The sequence below is a fragment of the Embiotoca jacksoni genome, unplaced genomic scaffold (genome assembly GCF_022577435.1).
Source record: "Embiotoca jacksoni isolate LCO1_2020_lvr unplaced genomic scaffold, fEmbJac1.0.p SCAF_4, whole genome shotgun sequence".
NCBI classification, from domain to species: Eukaryota; Metazoa; Chordata; class Actinopteri; family Embiotocidae; genus Embiotoca; species Embiotoca jacksoni.
This window is the reverse complement of record NW_027185392.1, coordinates 9,607,501-9,624,996: the sequence shown is the minus strand read 5'-3', so window position 1 is coordinate 9,624,996 and position 17,496 is coordinate 9,607,501. Positions and strand designations below refer to the sequence as shown.

Sequence of the window (17,496 nt, the reverse complement as noted above, 5' to 3'; positions counted from 1 at the left end):
GGTCATGACATTAGCAAACTTTACTCAGGAAACAATGAACAATAGCACTAAATTGAACTGATACAGAAGGTAGGGTGCAGGCAGACTACCCCTGCGTTCTGAATCGCATACTATTTCTTTTTACTTTTAGTATGGACTACAGATTCCCTTAAAAAGTATCTACTGTTGCATGTAGTATGTGTATAATTGGGAAATACTACTTCATCATAAAAATGCGTCTTGAACTTACTTTGTCATGTCTGTCGCGATCGGTTGCGACAGATATAGTAAAAAGAAAATGTATGCGATTTGGAACAAGTAGGCTTCTTTTAATGCTTCTTCTTCTTCTCCTCCTTCTTCCATTTGCGGGCGGAGCATTAGCTCCACCAACTGTCTCTGCGGCTCAGTTGATGTGACGTCTCTTCCGCTGCGCAAAGGATTGTGGGTCAGAATAGCTTGAGTAGCATGCTGGCCTGCATACTGCAAAATACGACTGGATATAGAAGGAAATCCTGACACTTTTGGCATCCTACGTTAACATATTAAGTATTGGGACATGCTAAATCTTTTTTTTTGGCATACTAAATAGTATAATAGTGTGGATATTGGAATACAGGGTACAAGTGGTTAGATAATTGAACACAATGGTGGGAAAACACGAGGGCCGGAAGTAAAGAAACCTGAAACGAGAGATGCCAAGTAACAAAATAAAACAGGAAATGAACCAACTGGGGAAAAGATCAAAAAGACTAAGAGCAGGGATGATTCGTGACAGTATTGAGTTTAACAAGGGTGCATTTTATTGATTATTTATTCAACTTTTCATTTCATTATTAAGAAATCATATAGTCTCACTTTTAACTGTTTTCCAATCTGCAAAACATTGTATAAATTACTGGACTTTAAATGCAAAATGTTAGAGCTTATATTACGGACAGTGTGGCCAAAAATAATTTAATTTCCACTAAGAATTAATAGGTAACAATTACCAGCATTAAGGTGTCCAAAAAAACCAAATCAAAACAAAAAAGCAAAAATATGGATTGCTTGAACTGTCTGCTGTGTTACATCAGTCTGTAAAATGTCAACATTAAAAGAGGACATAAATAGAAGCAGGACAAAATAAATCCCTTCGTGCCATGCTCTATTGACAGCATTCAAGGGTTGATTTAAGGCCTCTCCAGCAATGTACTGCGCTGTCATGGAGGCTGGTGAAGAGCTATGTGTATCACAAAACAGGGAAAAAAAAAAAAAATGCAAAGTAGGCAAGCAAAAATTAAACACCACTACAAACAGACTAATTGGAACCAAACCAAACTATTGTGCAGCAGTACAATACACAGAGGCCGAGGAGTCTCAAACAACCATGCTTGCATGCAAGGCTGCCACCACTTGGACTCCATTAGCCCAATGACAGCCCCAGAAAGATACAAAGCAAAGAAACGGCCCAAACAATTCAGTATTACAGATACACTGAAACCTAACAAGTGTGGGAATAAAATAGTGTCTGGCTCCTTTAAAAGTATGTCTGGTAGAAAATATATTAAAAAACAAATTAATATACAAAGGGAAACTTAAAACAATTACAAACTATTGCAAAGTAGAAATAAATGAAATACCTTCCAAGCATGAAAGTGAGCCCCATCCTCCCAGTTAGAGACATGCATGTGCCTGGAGATTATTTATTAACATAAAAAGTTAATATTATAATAAAATGACAATTTCTTTGCCAAAATTTAATTTAATATTCAAAGCTAAAAGGCAAATTTTATATTTCTATTGATTCACTAAACAAAAAAAACACGTAAGGAAGGAGAAAAAAAAATCTGCACCAGGCACCCACTGACGGTGTTGTAATCTTTTACATACTGTGTGATTTAAAATCATGCGTCGATGCCACTCATGACTTTTGGCCCCCCTGTCTTCTCAGTCTGAGGTACTGCTGCTGCTGTCGGTTGGCTCTCAGACTGTTCTGGACAAAGCGCCTTGGTAGGATCCATCACAACAGGTTCAGGCAGCTGGTAACACTTCAGCTGAGCTCCGAACTCCTCCATCTCCACCCGCTCCACCTCCCTCCTCCTGCTCAGCAGGTACAGGTCCACAGAGTGCCTCCTCCTTGACTTCACAATCCACTGCATCACCACACAGTCCGGACAGGACGTGTGGAGGAAAGAGCTGGTGAGGTTGAAGCGATTCCCCACATCAAATGTAAAGGTGCTGCCCTCCACTGAGATGTTGTAGGCCAATGACTGGCATTGTTCACCGAAGCGGTTGATCTGGGTGTAAGAGAAGGTGGAAGTTTCACTGGAGTTGGAGAAGTACATGGTGATGCTGTCTCTTAGTCTGAGGGCCTCCAGTGATGGTGGGTGGTTGAGACTGCCTGCAACTAAAGACCATCTGCCCTGGAAATCATGGAGAGCCAGCTTGTCCAGAGGGTGGACCAATTCTTCACAGACCAGAGGAGCTGAATGGCTCTGAGACATCACACACAGCATAGTGACAGCACACACGGCAAACATGTCTCTACATGTTGACATTTCACAGATTCTCTTTTAATATCTAGTCTTTGCTTTCTGTTCCGTGTGCTCAACTGTTACTTCTGACCAAGAGTGGAACTCACATGGAGGCATGTCCATTTTTATAGAACAACCTTCATCAAGAAATTCCACTTTTGCAACACAGAGCAGGTTCATTGTCCATTATGTAACCGTGGATTCCATTATGTGCAATTTCAAGGACTTTTCATTATTGATTAGTTTCATGATTCTGAACATAGTTAGAACCAAAGTACAACAGGGCAGGCAAACAAATAAGATAAGCCGTGCTGCAGTCTAAAGAGTGATTGAAGGGTGCCAGACCTCATATTCAGTAATACCTACATTAAATTAGGTTTTGGAGCTTTGTAATGCAAAAGCCTATTTCCTGTCTTAACAGTTTAGTCTTTCAGTCCTTCCGTCCCTCTGGTTTCTCTTCATTTTGAGCTGCTGGATCGCTGGTGGTCTGCTCTGGACAAAGCTCCCTGGTAGGATCCATAATATCAGGTGGAGGCATGTTCAGACACTCCACCTGAGTCAAGAACTCCTCCATCTCCCTCTGCTTCAGCTGTCTCCTCCTGCTAAACAGGAAAAAGTCCCTTAACTGAAATTTGTCCTTCTCCAAAACCCTGCGTACCATCAAACAGTCTGGACAGGATGTGTAGAGGATGGACCAGGTCAGCTTGATGAAGTTGTCCAGATTAGAGGTAAAAGTGTTGTTTTCTGATGTGAAGTTGTGAGACAGATAATAGCACCGGTCATCCAAACGGCTGGCCTGGGTGTACGAGTAGACAGACATTTCAGTGGAATTGGACAAGTACACGGTCACGCTGCCTCTGGGTTTCAGGTCCTCCAGTGTGTAGGGGAGAGTCGTACTCCCTGCAACTAAAGCCCATCTTCCCTCCAAACCACGAGGATCCAGCTGCTCCAAAGGCTGAACCAGGACTTCACAGGCCAATGGTGCTGACTGGCTCACAGACATCATATCGAGGAGGGTGACGGAAAACACAACAAACACTGAAATCATACTTTTGTGGTAGGATTTTCTCGTCACCTCTTTATTCTTGTTATGTTATACTGTATGTCTCACCATGAATGGGCCTTGTTTTAAAGTACGATTTTAAATAACACTATTGCGACACTGTCAGTAAAAGTTATCCATTATCCATGAGTACACTCCATTATTGTGCAATCAAATAAAGTTAGATTATTTTGGGAATGATCAATGTTTGAACTGAAATAACTCCATTCATCTTTAAACATGCAGCCTCATCTTTCCCGTGTTGGAGTAATCACACAGATTTAAAAAGCATATAGAAGTTATGTGAAGTTATGTGTTAAAATATTTGGGCAGTTTGGTTTTGAAATGATTAACCAGCATTATTGCTGATGTTTGAGTAATCAAAGTAATCGATTAATCAATCAGTTATTTTACATTTAATGGGGCTATAATCAACTTGTTGTATGTATATCTTGCATATTGAAGGTGTTCAGGTGATGCTGCCTTCCAGTGTCTCATTGTGAGTCTGATCATGGCACCAACATGAATGCTGGGTGTGTAGGAAATGTTGGAGGAGACAAGAACTGGAGAAATAAATGCTTGAGCTGTCTCTCAGTTTGAAGAGCTGCAGGTGTGCTGGATCACTCAAACTGCCTGCAACCAAAGCAACCATCTGCCCTCCGAATGATGAGGAGCCAGCTGATTCGAAGCCTGAACCTGAACTTTACAGGCCAGAGGAGAGTGACGGCACACATTTTCTGTGTTGAAACCATATGGCCGTACATTGACTCAGTTGTAGTGTGTAAAAGTGTCATGTGGATACCTGAACTGGTGCAAACAGATTGTGACTTTAGGCCATACATTTCACTAATAACAGTACCTTCATGGGAGACACCAAGCTGCTGCACACTGGCACATTCATACATCTTTTTTAATTTACAATTGCTAAATTCAATTCTAAAGAAGGTTGTTTGGTTCTTATAACACTGAGCATGTGAGAGAACAGAGTCCCTTCTCAGGGATTGCGAAATAAAAAAAAAAAAATGTTTTAAGCAGTGATACTCATTCGCTTGAAACTTTGCTTGTTTTTATCCACTTTTGGTCCACTAATAGACACATAATAGAAAGGTAACCTCAAAACTTTTTTCCTGTGTTTGCGTCTGAAGTAAAAACTTCTGTTTGTCCTGGAATAAAAAGTAGACATTTATAAATGTTGACAAAATGTTCATCTTCAGATTAGAGCCAAACAGAGGTATAAAAATAATGGTTCAAAAACCAAAAAATTACACAACGCTGGAATGGTATAGAAGGCTTTAAAAATACTAAGGACATGTATTGTACAACTAAACTTGGGCTATAAGAGGGAGGCCTACATTTGAAAACCATTGGCAGGGAAAGTGTTGTAGAAATTGCAAATATGATTCACAGATCAAACAAATCAGGGAGTTATGTTGTCCTCCAAAATGTGTTTGCTGTAGTTGCATCTTAATGTTGAAATGTTGTAATAATGAGACTAAGAATAAATACGACAAAAATACACATCTTTATGCGGAATGTAAAAGGTCTTATTCGAAAATTATTTTTAAAATCTAAATAAAGAATGAGTGCAAAAAATGTATTCATTCCCACAAAACAAATCTGTTAATCAGTTTATTAAAAACTATTTATCTATAACAGGCCAAGCATGCTCAAATCTGTTTTTTAATCACATCACATAATTCTTGAGTGATGTATCAATTCTAGTTTTACATGATCTCTATAGTAATGCAAAACATCTGGCACTGAATTCAAAGAATTAAATGAAGTGACTGTCACAATGCATTTTATTAAAACCTATTATTAAACTCTTTTCTCTCTTTTTCTTCGTTCTGCAATAAGGATACTGTTTGCTTAAATTACAATAGAGACATGGAACCCTTGAATCCAGTCCAGCCCTGTGTTGGTCTGAAGGCTGATTTAAGGATAGCATGCTTTGTTGACTTTTAATCACTGCATATTCATCATTAACTGAAGACGTTGCAAAAATACCAACGAAAAGCCCAATTTAACATTTGCACAAAGCATTCACAGGTAATTAATTAGCATTTGTTTTTTTACCCAATGTGACAATATATTATAAGCAGGATTGTCTTAGGCCTTCTGTCCCTCTGTCTTTGCTTCAGTTTCAGCAGCTGGGTCGCTGGATGTCTGATCTGGGCAGAGTTCCTTGGTAGGATCCATTTCAAAAGGTGGAAACATGCTCAGACAGTCCGCCAGGGTCCTGAACTCCTCCATCTCATTCTGCTCCACCGCCCGTCTCCTGCTGAACACGTACACGCGCAGGACTTTCTTTAACTCGTTGTCAAACCGCATCAAAGCACAGTCAGGACAAGATGTCTTGAGGAAGGTCACAGAGATGTTAAACTGATCAAAGTTGTAGCCGCTGCCCTCTAGTGTGATGTTGGACTGCGAATATTGACAGCTGTCATTAAAACTGAAGTTTCGTCTGAGGAAAAGTTTAGAGGCGTCGCTGGAATTGACAAAGTTGACGCTGGCACTGTCTCGAAGCTTGAGTTTTTCCATGTATGCTCGATCGCTCATAATGCCTGCAACCAAAGCCCATGTGCCCTCCAGATGACGAGGCTCCAGTTGGTCCAAAGGCTGGACCAGGTTTTCACAGGCTGGAGGAGCTGAATGGCTCACAGACACCCAGCAGAGGAGAGTGATGACAAACACGGCAAACATGTCTTTATAATATGCTATCTGTTGTGTTCAGATATAAACTCTGTTACAATGTAAAGTCAAACTGAGAAGGAGACAGCTAAAGCAGCTGGTTTAAAACCCTCCAGTTTCACAATACTGCCAGTTCTCGGAAGCAGAATGTATGTTTATTTTGTGATTGTGAAATAAAGGAATACTTTGACCACTGTGTCTATTTACATTTAACTGTAGTTGCATCTCTGTGTATGTGTGGTACTGATGATTCACATGTAGGTGTCTTTCAAATTTAATTGTATCATTTCTATTTGACAAATTATTGGAAAAATCCAGTTTTTCTTAGAATGATTTTCTAAACTGTAAATATACAGGCAGTACACGCTGCAGATGGATTTGCACACAAATTGTTAATATTTGTGTTGATAGTACGTACTGTAAAAGAAACTGTTTAACTTAGTGTATTTATTGATATAGCTTCAGGCAGACAAAAAAATAGTCTGAGTAAAACCTTTTGCATACTGTAAGTCTGTGTGAGTCAACTTGTGCAAATGATGGTATGAAAGTAGGGTGCAAAATATATACACTCAAACACATAAATAAAGCCTTTAAATAAATAAAGTGAAAATCATGTTCATGTAGATTAATATTGATGTTAAAACAATCAAAGCTTCAAATTAAATAATATCAGAGGAAAAATTCAACTTATAAACTCAACAGATTCAACCTTGAACTCTTTCATTGGCAAGTTTTTTTCATCCCATTTAAATCCAATTTTGTTTTTATCAAATTGAGCTCTCTGAGACAGAGTACAGTATCGGTGGGGCAGGAAAGACCAAAGCACATTTCACACAGCTACAAACAGACATGCTTCACACATGAACATGACAGGGGGACCTACATGTAGCCCTCAGACTTGATAACCCTAATGACTAATAAGGCCATGTGGCTTTTTGCAGTTAATTAATAGCCTAAATTAAATGTTAATTAGGAATTGTTTATTGAGGGAGGATAATAAAGTTTAGATTACAGTGACACGTGGCTGAATGAAGACTCTTGTGCCAATGCTGACATTACCTTCAAAGCTGTAGAGGTGAACTTGTTGGAAAACAGTTGCTCAGCATAAAAACAGAAAAATAATTTTAAAATCCTTAAAAGTTATTTTCAGTACAAACTCATTTGAAAAATAAAACTTACAAAGTCAATTTTGGATTAACTTTTTATTTAATTTCTCAGTGAGAGCATGACATCATGTGACTTTAAAAATATAATGTTGGCAAATACAAGTACATTTAGTATATTTCCAATGGTGTGTTCAATAAGTTGTATGTTCTTCTAAATATAAAATTAGAATTTATAAAAATTCCTGGTCGTCAGAAAGCTTGAATTTTTTTAAATTAGTTGAACACCAGATTTCCTCAGGAGGTTGTGTCTTAAAAATGAATGTACTTTCATTGAAAAGAAAAGCTGAGATTGTATCCAACACACAACCTCCTTACAGGGATTTTGACATATTTACAAAATTCGAATGAGCTATGGATTTCAGTTCTTCTGTCCCTCTGCTTTCTCCTCCGTTTGAAGTGCTGGTTCGCTGACCATCTCTTCAGGACAAAGCTCCTTTGTTGGATCCATCACAACAGGCGGAGGCATGTTCAGACACTCCACCTGAGCTCTGAACTCCTCCATCTCCTTCTGCTCCAGCTGTCTCCGCTTGCTAAACAGGTAAAAATGCTGTCGCTTCCCATTGTCTACATCACAGCTCAACAGTATGCAGTCAGGACAGGATGTGCGGATGAAAGTTGTGGTAACGCTGCCGTTGTCAAAGGTGAAGCTGCTGCCTTCCAGGGAAATGTTGTAGGATGAAGAGTAGCACTCGTTGTCTGAACGCATGCTGCGACTGAAGGAGATGTTGTCTTCACCGGCGTTGCTGGAGAAGTGAGCAGAGGAACTGTCTCTATGTCTTAATCGCTCCATGAAAGGAAGGTAGCTCAGACTGCCTGCAACCAAAACCCATCTGCCCTCCAGATGTTGAGGATCAAGTTGACTCACAGGCTGAACCAAGTCTTCACAGGCCAGAGGAGCTGAGAGACTCACAGACATCAAGCAGAGGAGGATGGTGGCATATACAGCTAACATGCTGCTGTCTATTGAATTGCTTGTTGGGAGAATTATATCAAGTCTCAGTTAGTTTCTACTGCTTCGGTTGGTTTTCTTGTTATATAGTTTTTTGAAAGACATGGTTTCAAAATAGTGAAAATACCAAAGTACAAAGTCCCACTTTCAACTGGGGTTTCCGTCATTATGACATAAATTGGCCTAAGACCTTTGATTATTGACACAGATTCTGTTATACCTGAACTAACACTGTGGGTATACTTCATTGATTTAATACTATTCATCCATTAATGTTATATGCTATAGTTATCTACACATATGTGGTGTAGTGTATACTCTATGTTAATAATAAGGCAGAACATGCGCTGTATTTGTTGTCTGTGGTTGACCAGGTCGCACTGCCTAATGTCTTGCTCGGGAAATTCTTCAAATTTGACACAAACGTTTATGTGGACTCAAGGATGAATTGATTACATATTGGTGGCCAAAGGTCAAAGGTCACAGTGACCTTAGAAAACACAGTTGTGGCCATAATAAACTCGTACACTAATTATGAAAAAAGCGTTGCACAAATGTGCATTGGGATGACATGATTGATGACATTTTATATCCAAAAGTCAAAGATCAGGTGCTCTGTGACATCATGATGTTCTGCAAAAACTCTTTTCTGGCCATCATTCACAACTCAGGAACAGAATGACTGTGACCATATTTCACTTTTGTCAGAAACTGGATTGATGGTGTCCACCTTGAAACTGTACTGATTGTTTTGATCTTCTGTGCTGTCAGGTTGAAGATGTGTGTGAAGCATCAACGCTTTAGAAGTTGTAGCTTCCTTGCAGCTACATCCATATTGGAAGTATTGTCTACTGTCATGGCTACAACTTTGTTCTGTATCAGAATTAGCTTTATTGACTAAATTCCTTCAAAGTCTCCACTACAAATATTTTATGAGTCTGGACAGATATGAATGTAAACTGCAACTTGCCTGGTTGGTGGAGGCAAAAAACTGTGAGGTGCTACTTCTATTGTTTTGTTAAAAATGAAACAATAGATGATTTTACCTGAGATTATATGTTTTTGTAATTTATTTTCAATGCTTTAAAGTTATTTAAGAATGTAAAAATAGTTACATTTCACAACAACATGAAGGGAACAACTATTTCTTTGTTGCAGTGCATGAAAAGGGCTGTTTCTTTATTTGATATTTTCTTTATTATCGTTGTACCCTCAATCTAAGCATGGTGTCACGTGTATAGCCCACATTTACAGGCTTCTCAATTAAAATTAAATTAGCTGAAACCTAAAAAAATGTTTTCCTGGAGACTGGAATTTTCAATAAAGATTTTGAATTATTGGCATGAGCTTAGATTAATAGAGCTGATACCTATTCAAGGCTATCTTTTCAGCTAACAAAGCCCATAGCAGACTGACGAGTTTCTATAACCTTTTTCTAAAGTATAAACTGCGATTTTACATTTCCTGTTCTACCTCCTCCGCTTTTTGTTATATATACAAAATTATCTTATCAGTCTCAATCAAGTCAATTCTTAAGAATGTGCATGAGTAGTTAAAATCATTGCCTTCCCATGCTGAAGTCTTTGCAAACGGATTTTCTATCCTGTAAATTATTTCCTGACTGAAGGATGAAATTTTCTGTGGCACAAGCCCTTTGTGTAGCTCAGTAGTCAGGACAGCGTGTATAAGGTATGAATGACCTTTCTGTGTGGAGTTTGTTCTCTGTGTGCCTGCGTGGGTTTTATCTGAGTGCCCTGGCTTTCTCCCACAGTTCAAAGACATGCGTGTTGGGTTAATGTGTGATTCTGAACTGGCCGTGTTGTCTGAATGTGAGTGCGAATGGGTGCCTGTCTTTCTGTTTTGACATCGTGATGGACTAGCGAGCTGTCCGTGGAAGACCCCGTCTTAGCTGAGACAGGCTCCAGCCACCCTGTGTCCCCTGTTCAGACTAAAGCGGGTATAGATGATGTACCTTCAAATTAGCTGGAAAAACCAAAAGCTCTTTTCAAAAATTTGCATCTTAAAATGTTTTTTTATTTCAAGTGAAAGAATAGTTAAAAAGTTCAGAATTACAGGTGTAATATTTCCAATACATGACCTTTAATCTGTTACAATCTGGGACATGTCAAAAACATATCAGAGAAAGTCAATTCAATCAAATCTTTCAGTATTTTTTTAAGGATGTGTTCAACCCAATGAGGCCTGTTAATCCTTCTTTCACTTCAGGACAAAGTTTCTTTGTAGGATCCATCACAATAAGCGGAGGCATGTTCAGACACTCCACCTGAGACATGAACTCCTCCATCTCATTCTTCTCCAGCTGTCTTCTCTTGCTGAACAGGTAGACCTCCATTGTCTTGTAACCGGGGGACTCTATGTCCAAGGTTATCACCGCACAGTCTGGACAGGACGTGTTTAAGAAGGTCGCAGTCATGTTGAAGCCGTTCACCTTCATCTCAAAGACGTGGCTCTCCATTGACACCCTGGTGGAATAATAGCCACAATTGGAACCAACAAGGTTGACCTGGGTGTATGAGGAGTTGTATAAATAAATAGTCACACTGTCTCTTCTTCTCACATCGTCTGCAGTTGCTCTGTCTTTCAGGCTGCCAGCGACTAAGGCCCATCTCCCCAGAAAATCACGAGGTTCAAACTCATCAAAAGGTTTCACCAACTTCTCACAGGCCAGAGGAGCTGAATGTCCCACAGACATCAAACAGAGAACGGTGAGAAATATAGCAAACATGTCTCTGTCCGTTGGATTGTTGTTGGGCTAGTTAAGGTGCAATGTGGTGTCTCACAGAGAATGCATCTAGTAAAGAAGCTTTGCTGTGGAGTTATAGCTATTTCAAACCTTTAGTTTGGCAATATCCCAAAGAAGATAGCCCACATGTGGATTTAAGGCTTGTGAAATAAAAGAACATTTTAGGTAATGAGTGACATTTTGTTTACACTGGTTGGCTCTGTCCTGCCTGAGGTCCTGATTAGTCAGGTAGTAATATAGAGTTTATCAAATAAAATGAAAACACTTACACACACACCCATGGTTTATACTTATGTACTTAATATTAAGTGTTCATACTGAAATAAATGCAACTATATTTGAAGAATAAATGCTCTGTGATTACAAGCTGTATGCACTACTTTTTTAATTTGTTGTGATGAACACATATTTCAACCAGAGAAGGAATAAAAACACTTTTAAAACCTCATTTGTTCTTTGTTTAGCCGAGAGTATTACAAAGTCCTTGTTTATTTGTGAAAGTTTATGAATTGTGCCATCAGATAATATATGTAACGGCTTCAAACTAAATGAGATTCAAACCCACATCTTTGAGAATGAAGGTCTTCCCTGTATGAGAGCTGTGGCACACAAGCAAATAATATGTGCTGATACTATAAAACACCATCAGCTGGAGGTAATGGTTACATGTCCACTTTTACAAAACAATTCCAGTGAGCGAGTCCTTTTTCCATTTCATTGATTTAATATTTTGCAGCACTTGGGCAAAGATGAATTTGGATTTCAATTTAGAGCTGAAGAATTAGCGGTGTGAGAGTAGGTTGACCACTATCCACCTCCTGTCTAGTTTAGACGGGTACTATGCTCCTCATGCAATGATTTTATTTTTTTTTAAATCCCATTGTTGTTGGACGGGAACCCCCTGAGAGCTCTCAGCTCAGCAGGACTTATTTTCAATTACCGGACACACTACAGCATGCTTTTCCCTAAGGACCTCACTGTTAGCCGTGGAACTAACAAAAGAGCTGCTCGAGACTCCGCAGGGATCTCTGGCACCTTTAACGAGCTCCATATATTTGCATAAGTGGAGAATGTTTGAGACATATTGCAGGATGTCCGGGCTCAGCCTCGTGAGCTCCATGATGCATCCCTTTCTGCAAAATTTTACGCGAGGTCATTGTTATTTCTCTTCTTTTCCTTCCTTTTAAATTAAAGCTGCATGTCTATGAACTCTTAGAACCGGTGTAATATACAGAAATTATTCCACTTTTAAAAGATTTCACAGTTTGTTCTCAGCAGATTGTGCAGGAGACAAAATAGTAAAAAGGAATACAAAATATAAAGTCATCTAAATGGAGCTGAAGTGATTAGACTGTATGTCGTAACATTTAAAACTTTTAAACCCAAGTTTTGTGTCTTGGGAGGGACATGTTTTCGGTCTTGTTTAGAGCACCGGTATCACCTCATTCACTGAATCTTGTCACTGAAGCTGACATCGTTGCAGAAAAACATGGCTCGGTCCACATAGATATTGCAAACATAACTTGTTGAAACCTTGAAGGTCTTCTTCACCTTAAAACTGCGAAGAGCACTTTCCTATTATAATAGTAACTCATGTGGGTTAGACACATGTTTTATGTTATGGTAAGAGAACAGAAATAAGTTCTCTGTTAGGATCTGGTGCCACTGGAATAAAGAAACAACATTATGAAACTACGTTAAACATTATTCTGTTGTTTTTCTTGCATGAAGCAATGTTGGGGTTTTGAGCTTAGACCCATGTTTGAAGAACAGAAATGCTGGATGAACATCAAGTATTTCAAATGGTGTATCACAAATGTCAGTTTAATCATTAAACCATTCACCAATCGTTTCAAAGCTCACAAAGTCCATATGCTTTCTGTATACAGTGTCTGCTGTACATCCACACGCAGAGCTATGCGAGAAGCTCTGGAGCCTCTCCTCTAAAGCACATGTGGTAAAAATGCAAAATTCATATTTTGAAGTATTTTAAAATAATTTCTCATTTAAAATTGACCACCATTTAATATGGCCGACAAAATATTCAATGGTGCACGCTGTTCATAAATTAGACTATTTCATGTTGTTAGTTTTATACTGGGAAAACCTGTAATACAGAGTAAATAAAAATGTCCAGACCCTATAGTGTACTTGGATTAATCAAAATATCTAATACAATCAATAAAATAATTCAGCTTTAAAGTCATTAAATTAGACTAATATGCTCCCTGAAACTTTCCAGATCTTTGCACTTTTCCAGTTACATTTCATATTTAGCTTTTAAAAATCAGCAAAATGAATAACACGTGTAGCTACAACAAATTTAAAATAATACATATGAAGTTACTTTTCTGTCAACTGCATCTTAAATGTGGGTTTTTATTGTAGATTTTCTGGCTCATCTGCTTACCAAGAAAATTTCATTAAACTGAAATAGTGTTTAAAAAAACACCTCATGTTTTGGTCCACGTGGTGTGAAGAGAGTATAAGAGTTTAGTCCCGGGTGGTGAGTTCCTCAAGTCATTTAAAAACTATCAAGTTCAGTTCATAAGTGCAGTCCCTTCTAGCTGGACAGAGCTTCCTTCCTGTTGCAGTATCAAAGACTGAGGATGAGGAACTTTCAAGATGACAAATGGAATGTTGGCAGACGATGGTGGAGGAAAGCAGAGCAGCTTGTGGACATACCGATTCAAAAGAAGAGATTGATGCAGAAAATAAGGAGAATGGGGAAGGATTGTGTTATGAATTGAACAGCACAGGGACAGGCTGAAGGATGTTGGCAGGCTGAGGAGGTTGAGAGGAAATGAGTGTACTGAGAGGGCATTTACATGACTGAGCAGCACTGGCAGGTTTTTTGTTTGGGTGGCTCACTCTCCGCTCCCTGGCCAGCTCTGGTTGGGCTCTGAGTCTCTGGGCTGGCTGGGCCGTTAGCTCCTGCTGGCTCTGCCTTGGTGTTGGGGACTTTGTCTTTCAACAGAAGGGGTTCTTGCTCCCCAGGCCCTGCTTCTGTCCTGTGGTTCTCTTTAGGATCAGCCAAGGGAACATCCTGGAACTGACCAGGCAGACAGGCGGGGTCTTGGGCCTTTAATTTTGCCTCGGCTCCCTCTGGTGCTGCTGGCACTTCACTCTCGGCTTCTACCTCGAGACTGACAGGGGAGGGTTGTACCTCAGAGTAGACGGGCACCAAAGCCACTGTAGTGCCCTCTAGAGCATTGGCTTGGGACTGCAGATGCACAGAGGGTGTCTCATCCAATTGTATGTCCTGGCCTTCAGCTTCAGTCTCTCCATCTCTATTTCCATTTGCCTTTATGCTCCCCTGCTCGTCCGCATCTCCAGATTCTGGTTGTGCCTCTGTAGTGAGTTCAGTCGCCTCACTTTTCTCTGGTTCTGTGAAACGTTCTGGAGCCGTTTCCGGTTTTACTTCCTCCTCCACAGCGTCCCCTCCGTCTTTGCCTGTTTCTGGATTTGGCTGAGTGGTTTTGTCAGGCTTCATGGACTCCTGCTGATCTTCCTGGGATAGGAGCTCTTCCGGTAAATCATCCCCGTCATCTGTGATGATCACACATTCTGCTCTCATCACCAGAGTCCCCTCTTCTTCCTCATCCTCCTCCTCCTCGGTAATGTTGACATTTGGAACCTGACCACACCCCTCCACAGAAACTACAAACCCCGGTTCCAACTTCATGCTAATGACATCCTCAGTGGCTCCGATTGGTCCGTTCGTGGGTAACGGATTATTCTGCTCTGCAGCCTTGTGATTTGCCTCCATGTCTCCACCACCATTGGTTAGGATGACTGCAGTTTCATCCAGTAGTGGGATTTGGTTTAGTTTCACTTCATCATCAGTTGTTTCTGAAGAAAATAACAAATAAATATCACTAACTGTCAGCAAAGATGTTACATCACGTATATTTAAAAGGTTAGTCCTATTCATTCATTAAATATTCATCAATGTTCCATAATTTCATTATCACTGAGTATTATCTTCCATTGCAGTTGTTATAGATGCTCCTTTACTTGATTGCAATTAAATGTTGCTTTGCCACCAATATGTCAGAGTTCAATATAGCCAGTTGTACTGCTGTTTAAACGTGCCCTACCATCTATAAATCTTAATGCATTAGACAGAAAAGTAATTCATCTTTGCTCTTTTAGAAAATGCAGAGGCTAATAACAGATAACACTGTTTTAGCTGCAGGCCATGAAGTGTATGGAGGCATCTGTTTGTTGAAGAGCAGAAAGAAGCAACCATGTTAAATGGATATGTATTGTATCATAATGGGGTAAGGGAGAAGATATAGCTACAAAAAAAGAGCTTAATATAAAATTCTATAAACCTAGGCTAGGTAATGAGACAAAGAAGCAATGGTTTATTAAACAATTACACACAAAAGAAGAAAGTGAACAGCTGTTAAAGTGGAGCGGGCATTAGACGCAAAATAAGATTATACAGTCTGGACAGGAAAGTTAAAAGTTATAGACTGGGTGATTTAAATACAAATGGACGGGTTGATATCGTTCTAAACTCTCTTTCTACTTGAGTAACTTGAGTAGCATCCCATCTGACGTGTCCATGTACTCGCTGCCCTCTAAAAGTGCAAGTTATGCACTTGATTGCCTATTAGCATAAATTTATATTCAGACCTTTATTCAACATGTGTAAATATTCATTAGAGCATATATGATATTTTTGTGAAGTATAGGTCTGCCTGTGTCACACCTGCTAATGCTAATTTCTGAAGATCAGTATAGTACAATGCCCTTAGACAAGTAGTGTACACCTATAGGGGATTTCATGGTCTTTGAAGAGGAGGCGTAAGAATTAACAAGAGAAAGAATGGAGAGCAAAAAGATGTTTTCTGGGTCAAGGTGATGACAGAGATGTAGATATAAGCCTATAAATGTATTTAATGTGATGAGATTATTGGATGATGGTGGTACTCTGTTGAGATGCAGGTGTGTGTGTGTGTGTGTGTGTGTGTGTGTGTGTGTGTGTGTGTGTGTGTGTGTGTGTGTGTGTGTGTGTGTGTGTGTGTGTTTTAGGACATGATTCACCTGATGTTGCATTGTTTTCTCCATTCTGCAATACATCAACGGTCATTTCTGAGGACAAAACAACGTGATTAACAGACTGCGTTGTTTTAAGAATGAATCATGAAGTGCTCCACGATTAAGTACTGATTCATCAGAAAGTGAAACCATTAAATATACTGCACCTTTAAATCTACATATACGAAAATAAGATGCACATGTAAGTGAACACTGAAGACAAAACTACAGTGTGGCTTAATCAATACACCTGTGCTTCTTTGGATAACCTGTCTCGTCAGAACATCAACATACTGTACAGGGGCAACTACAAAGTCCTGACTAAGAACATCCTTCTTTTCGTATTCATTTACATTTCATTGCATGCAAAGAGAGAAACATGGGAAGAAGTCCAAGCATTAAACAAATGAAATCTAATCGATAAGTACTGATGTAATTAAGTAAGAGCAGCAGTAGAAGCGCAGGTGTTGACAAACAGTCGGTGGTAGCCACAAAAGGGTGTCTGCATGTAATAACGGGCTGAAAGGCACAGGGCAGGAGACCATGTGAGTGAAGAAAGAGGCAGGCAGAAGGATGAAAACGATGTATCACCCAGCACTATGTTACATACTCTGGACGTTAGCACTTGTCAAATCCTCAGAAAATGGTCATGCTAACTATACAGTGTAAAACTTAAATCAATCTATCATTTTCTTTCATAAGAAGCTAATGACATGCAGTTTTCTAAAAGGTCCTTTGTAACTTTAAATTTTCTTTGTACCGAAGGTTCGTCTGATCCCACTTACCTGCTGCAGCCTCGGTCACCTTCACAGCCTTCTGTTGGGTAAAGAGGGAAAGAGGAGGAATTCAATTTACTGTTACTCAAACGGTGAAACTGTTTTTGATGTGTTGCCTGAACCTCTGGTGTATTTTAGGAGGTGCATCGACACAGGAAGCAACAAATGAAATGCAAATACCAAAACAACACACAAAAAGAAACAAGCCAGAATAAATTCAATGAAAAATACAGTATATCCTCATGTTGTCTGCAGTGGTTAACGTTTCTAACCCACACTCTAAACAGCTGAGATAAACACACACAGACTAAATTACTTCACTTCAGCCACGCAGATGGAGAGAGGGCCACAGCTTTATTCCTGGTCACAAGGAGGAGTGATTGAGCTGAAAACTTAAAGTGACACTGTTTGATTTTGAAATTCACAAAAAGAAAATAATTTTTCATAAAAAAAAAACTATACTGATTTCCAAGCAATAAAAAATAGTATGGAAAACAAGTCTTGGTTCAACAATAGCATGATGGAAAGAAAAAAGTATATTTCTGAACATACTTGGAGATGGCATCT

The 17,496-nt window shown here is 39.4% G+C and overlaps 3 protein-coding genes across 8 annotated transcripts in view; all 3 read right to left on the bottom strand.

Moving 5' to 3' along the window:
• Window positions 1–2: 2 nt before the first annotated feature.
• On the bottom strand, window positions 3–2,516 carry LOC138209524 (uncharacterized). The gene is made up of 2 exons (XM_069168161.1): window positions 1,849–2,516; window positions 3–406 (listed from the first exon to the last, which is right to left on the bottom strand). Exon 1 carries the CDS (start codon window positions 2,514–2,516, stop codon window positions 1,863–1,865), a length of 654 nt encoding a protein of 217 aa, XP_069024262.1. The 3' UTR covers window positions 3–406; window positions 1,849–1,862.
• Window positions 2,517–7,412: 4,896 nt separating this feature from the next.
• On the bottom strand, window positions 7,413–8,405 carry LOC138209172 (saxitoxin and tetrodotoxin-binding protein 1-like). The gene has a single exon (XM_069167567.1). The coding sequence runs from the start codon at window positions 8,341–8,343 to the stop codon at window positions 7,750–7,752; it is 594 nt and encodes a 197-aa protein (XP_069023668.1). The 5' UTR covers window positions 8,344–8,405; the 3' UTR covers window positions 7,413–7,749.
• A 1,947-nt stretch (window positions 8,406–10,352) lies between these two features.
• palm3 (paralemmin 3) overlaps window positions 10,353–17,496 on the bottom strand; it is a 34,367-nt gene continuing 27,223 nt past the window's right edge. For 4 of the 6 annotated variants that reach the window (XM_069168363.1, XM_069168362.1, XM_069168364.1 and 1 more), the window contains 3 exons: window positions 16,939–16,969; window positions 16,160–16,207; window positions 10,353–14,956 (listed from right to left, as the gene is read on the bottom strand). In XM_069168363.1, the coding sequence (XP_069024464.1) occupies window positions 13,929–14,956; window positions 16,160–16,207; window positions 16,939–16,969 (1,107 nt within the window). In that variant the 3' untranslated portion in view covers window positions 10,353–13,928. The remainder of the gene's footprint in view (window positions 14,957–16,159; window positions 16,208–16,938; window positions 16,970–17,496) is intronic. The other 2 variants (XR_011179176.1, XM_069168367.1) reach the window with 2 other exon arrangements.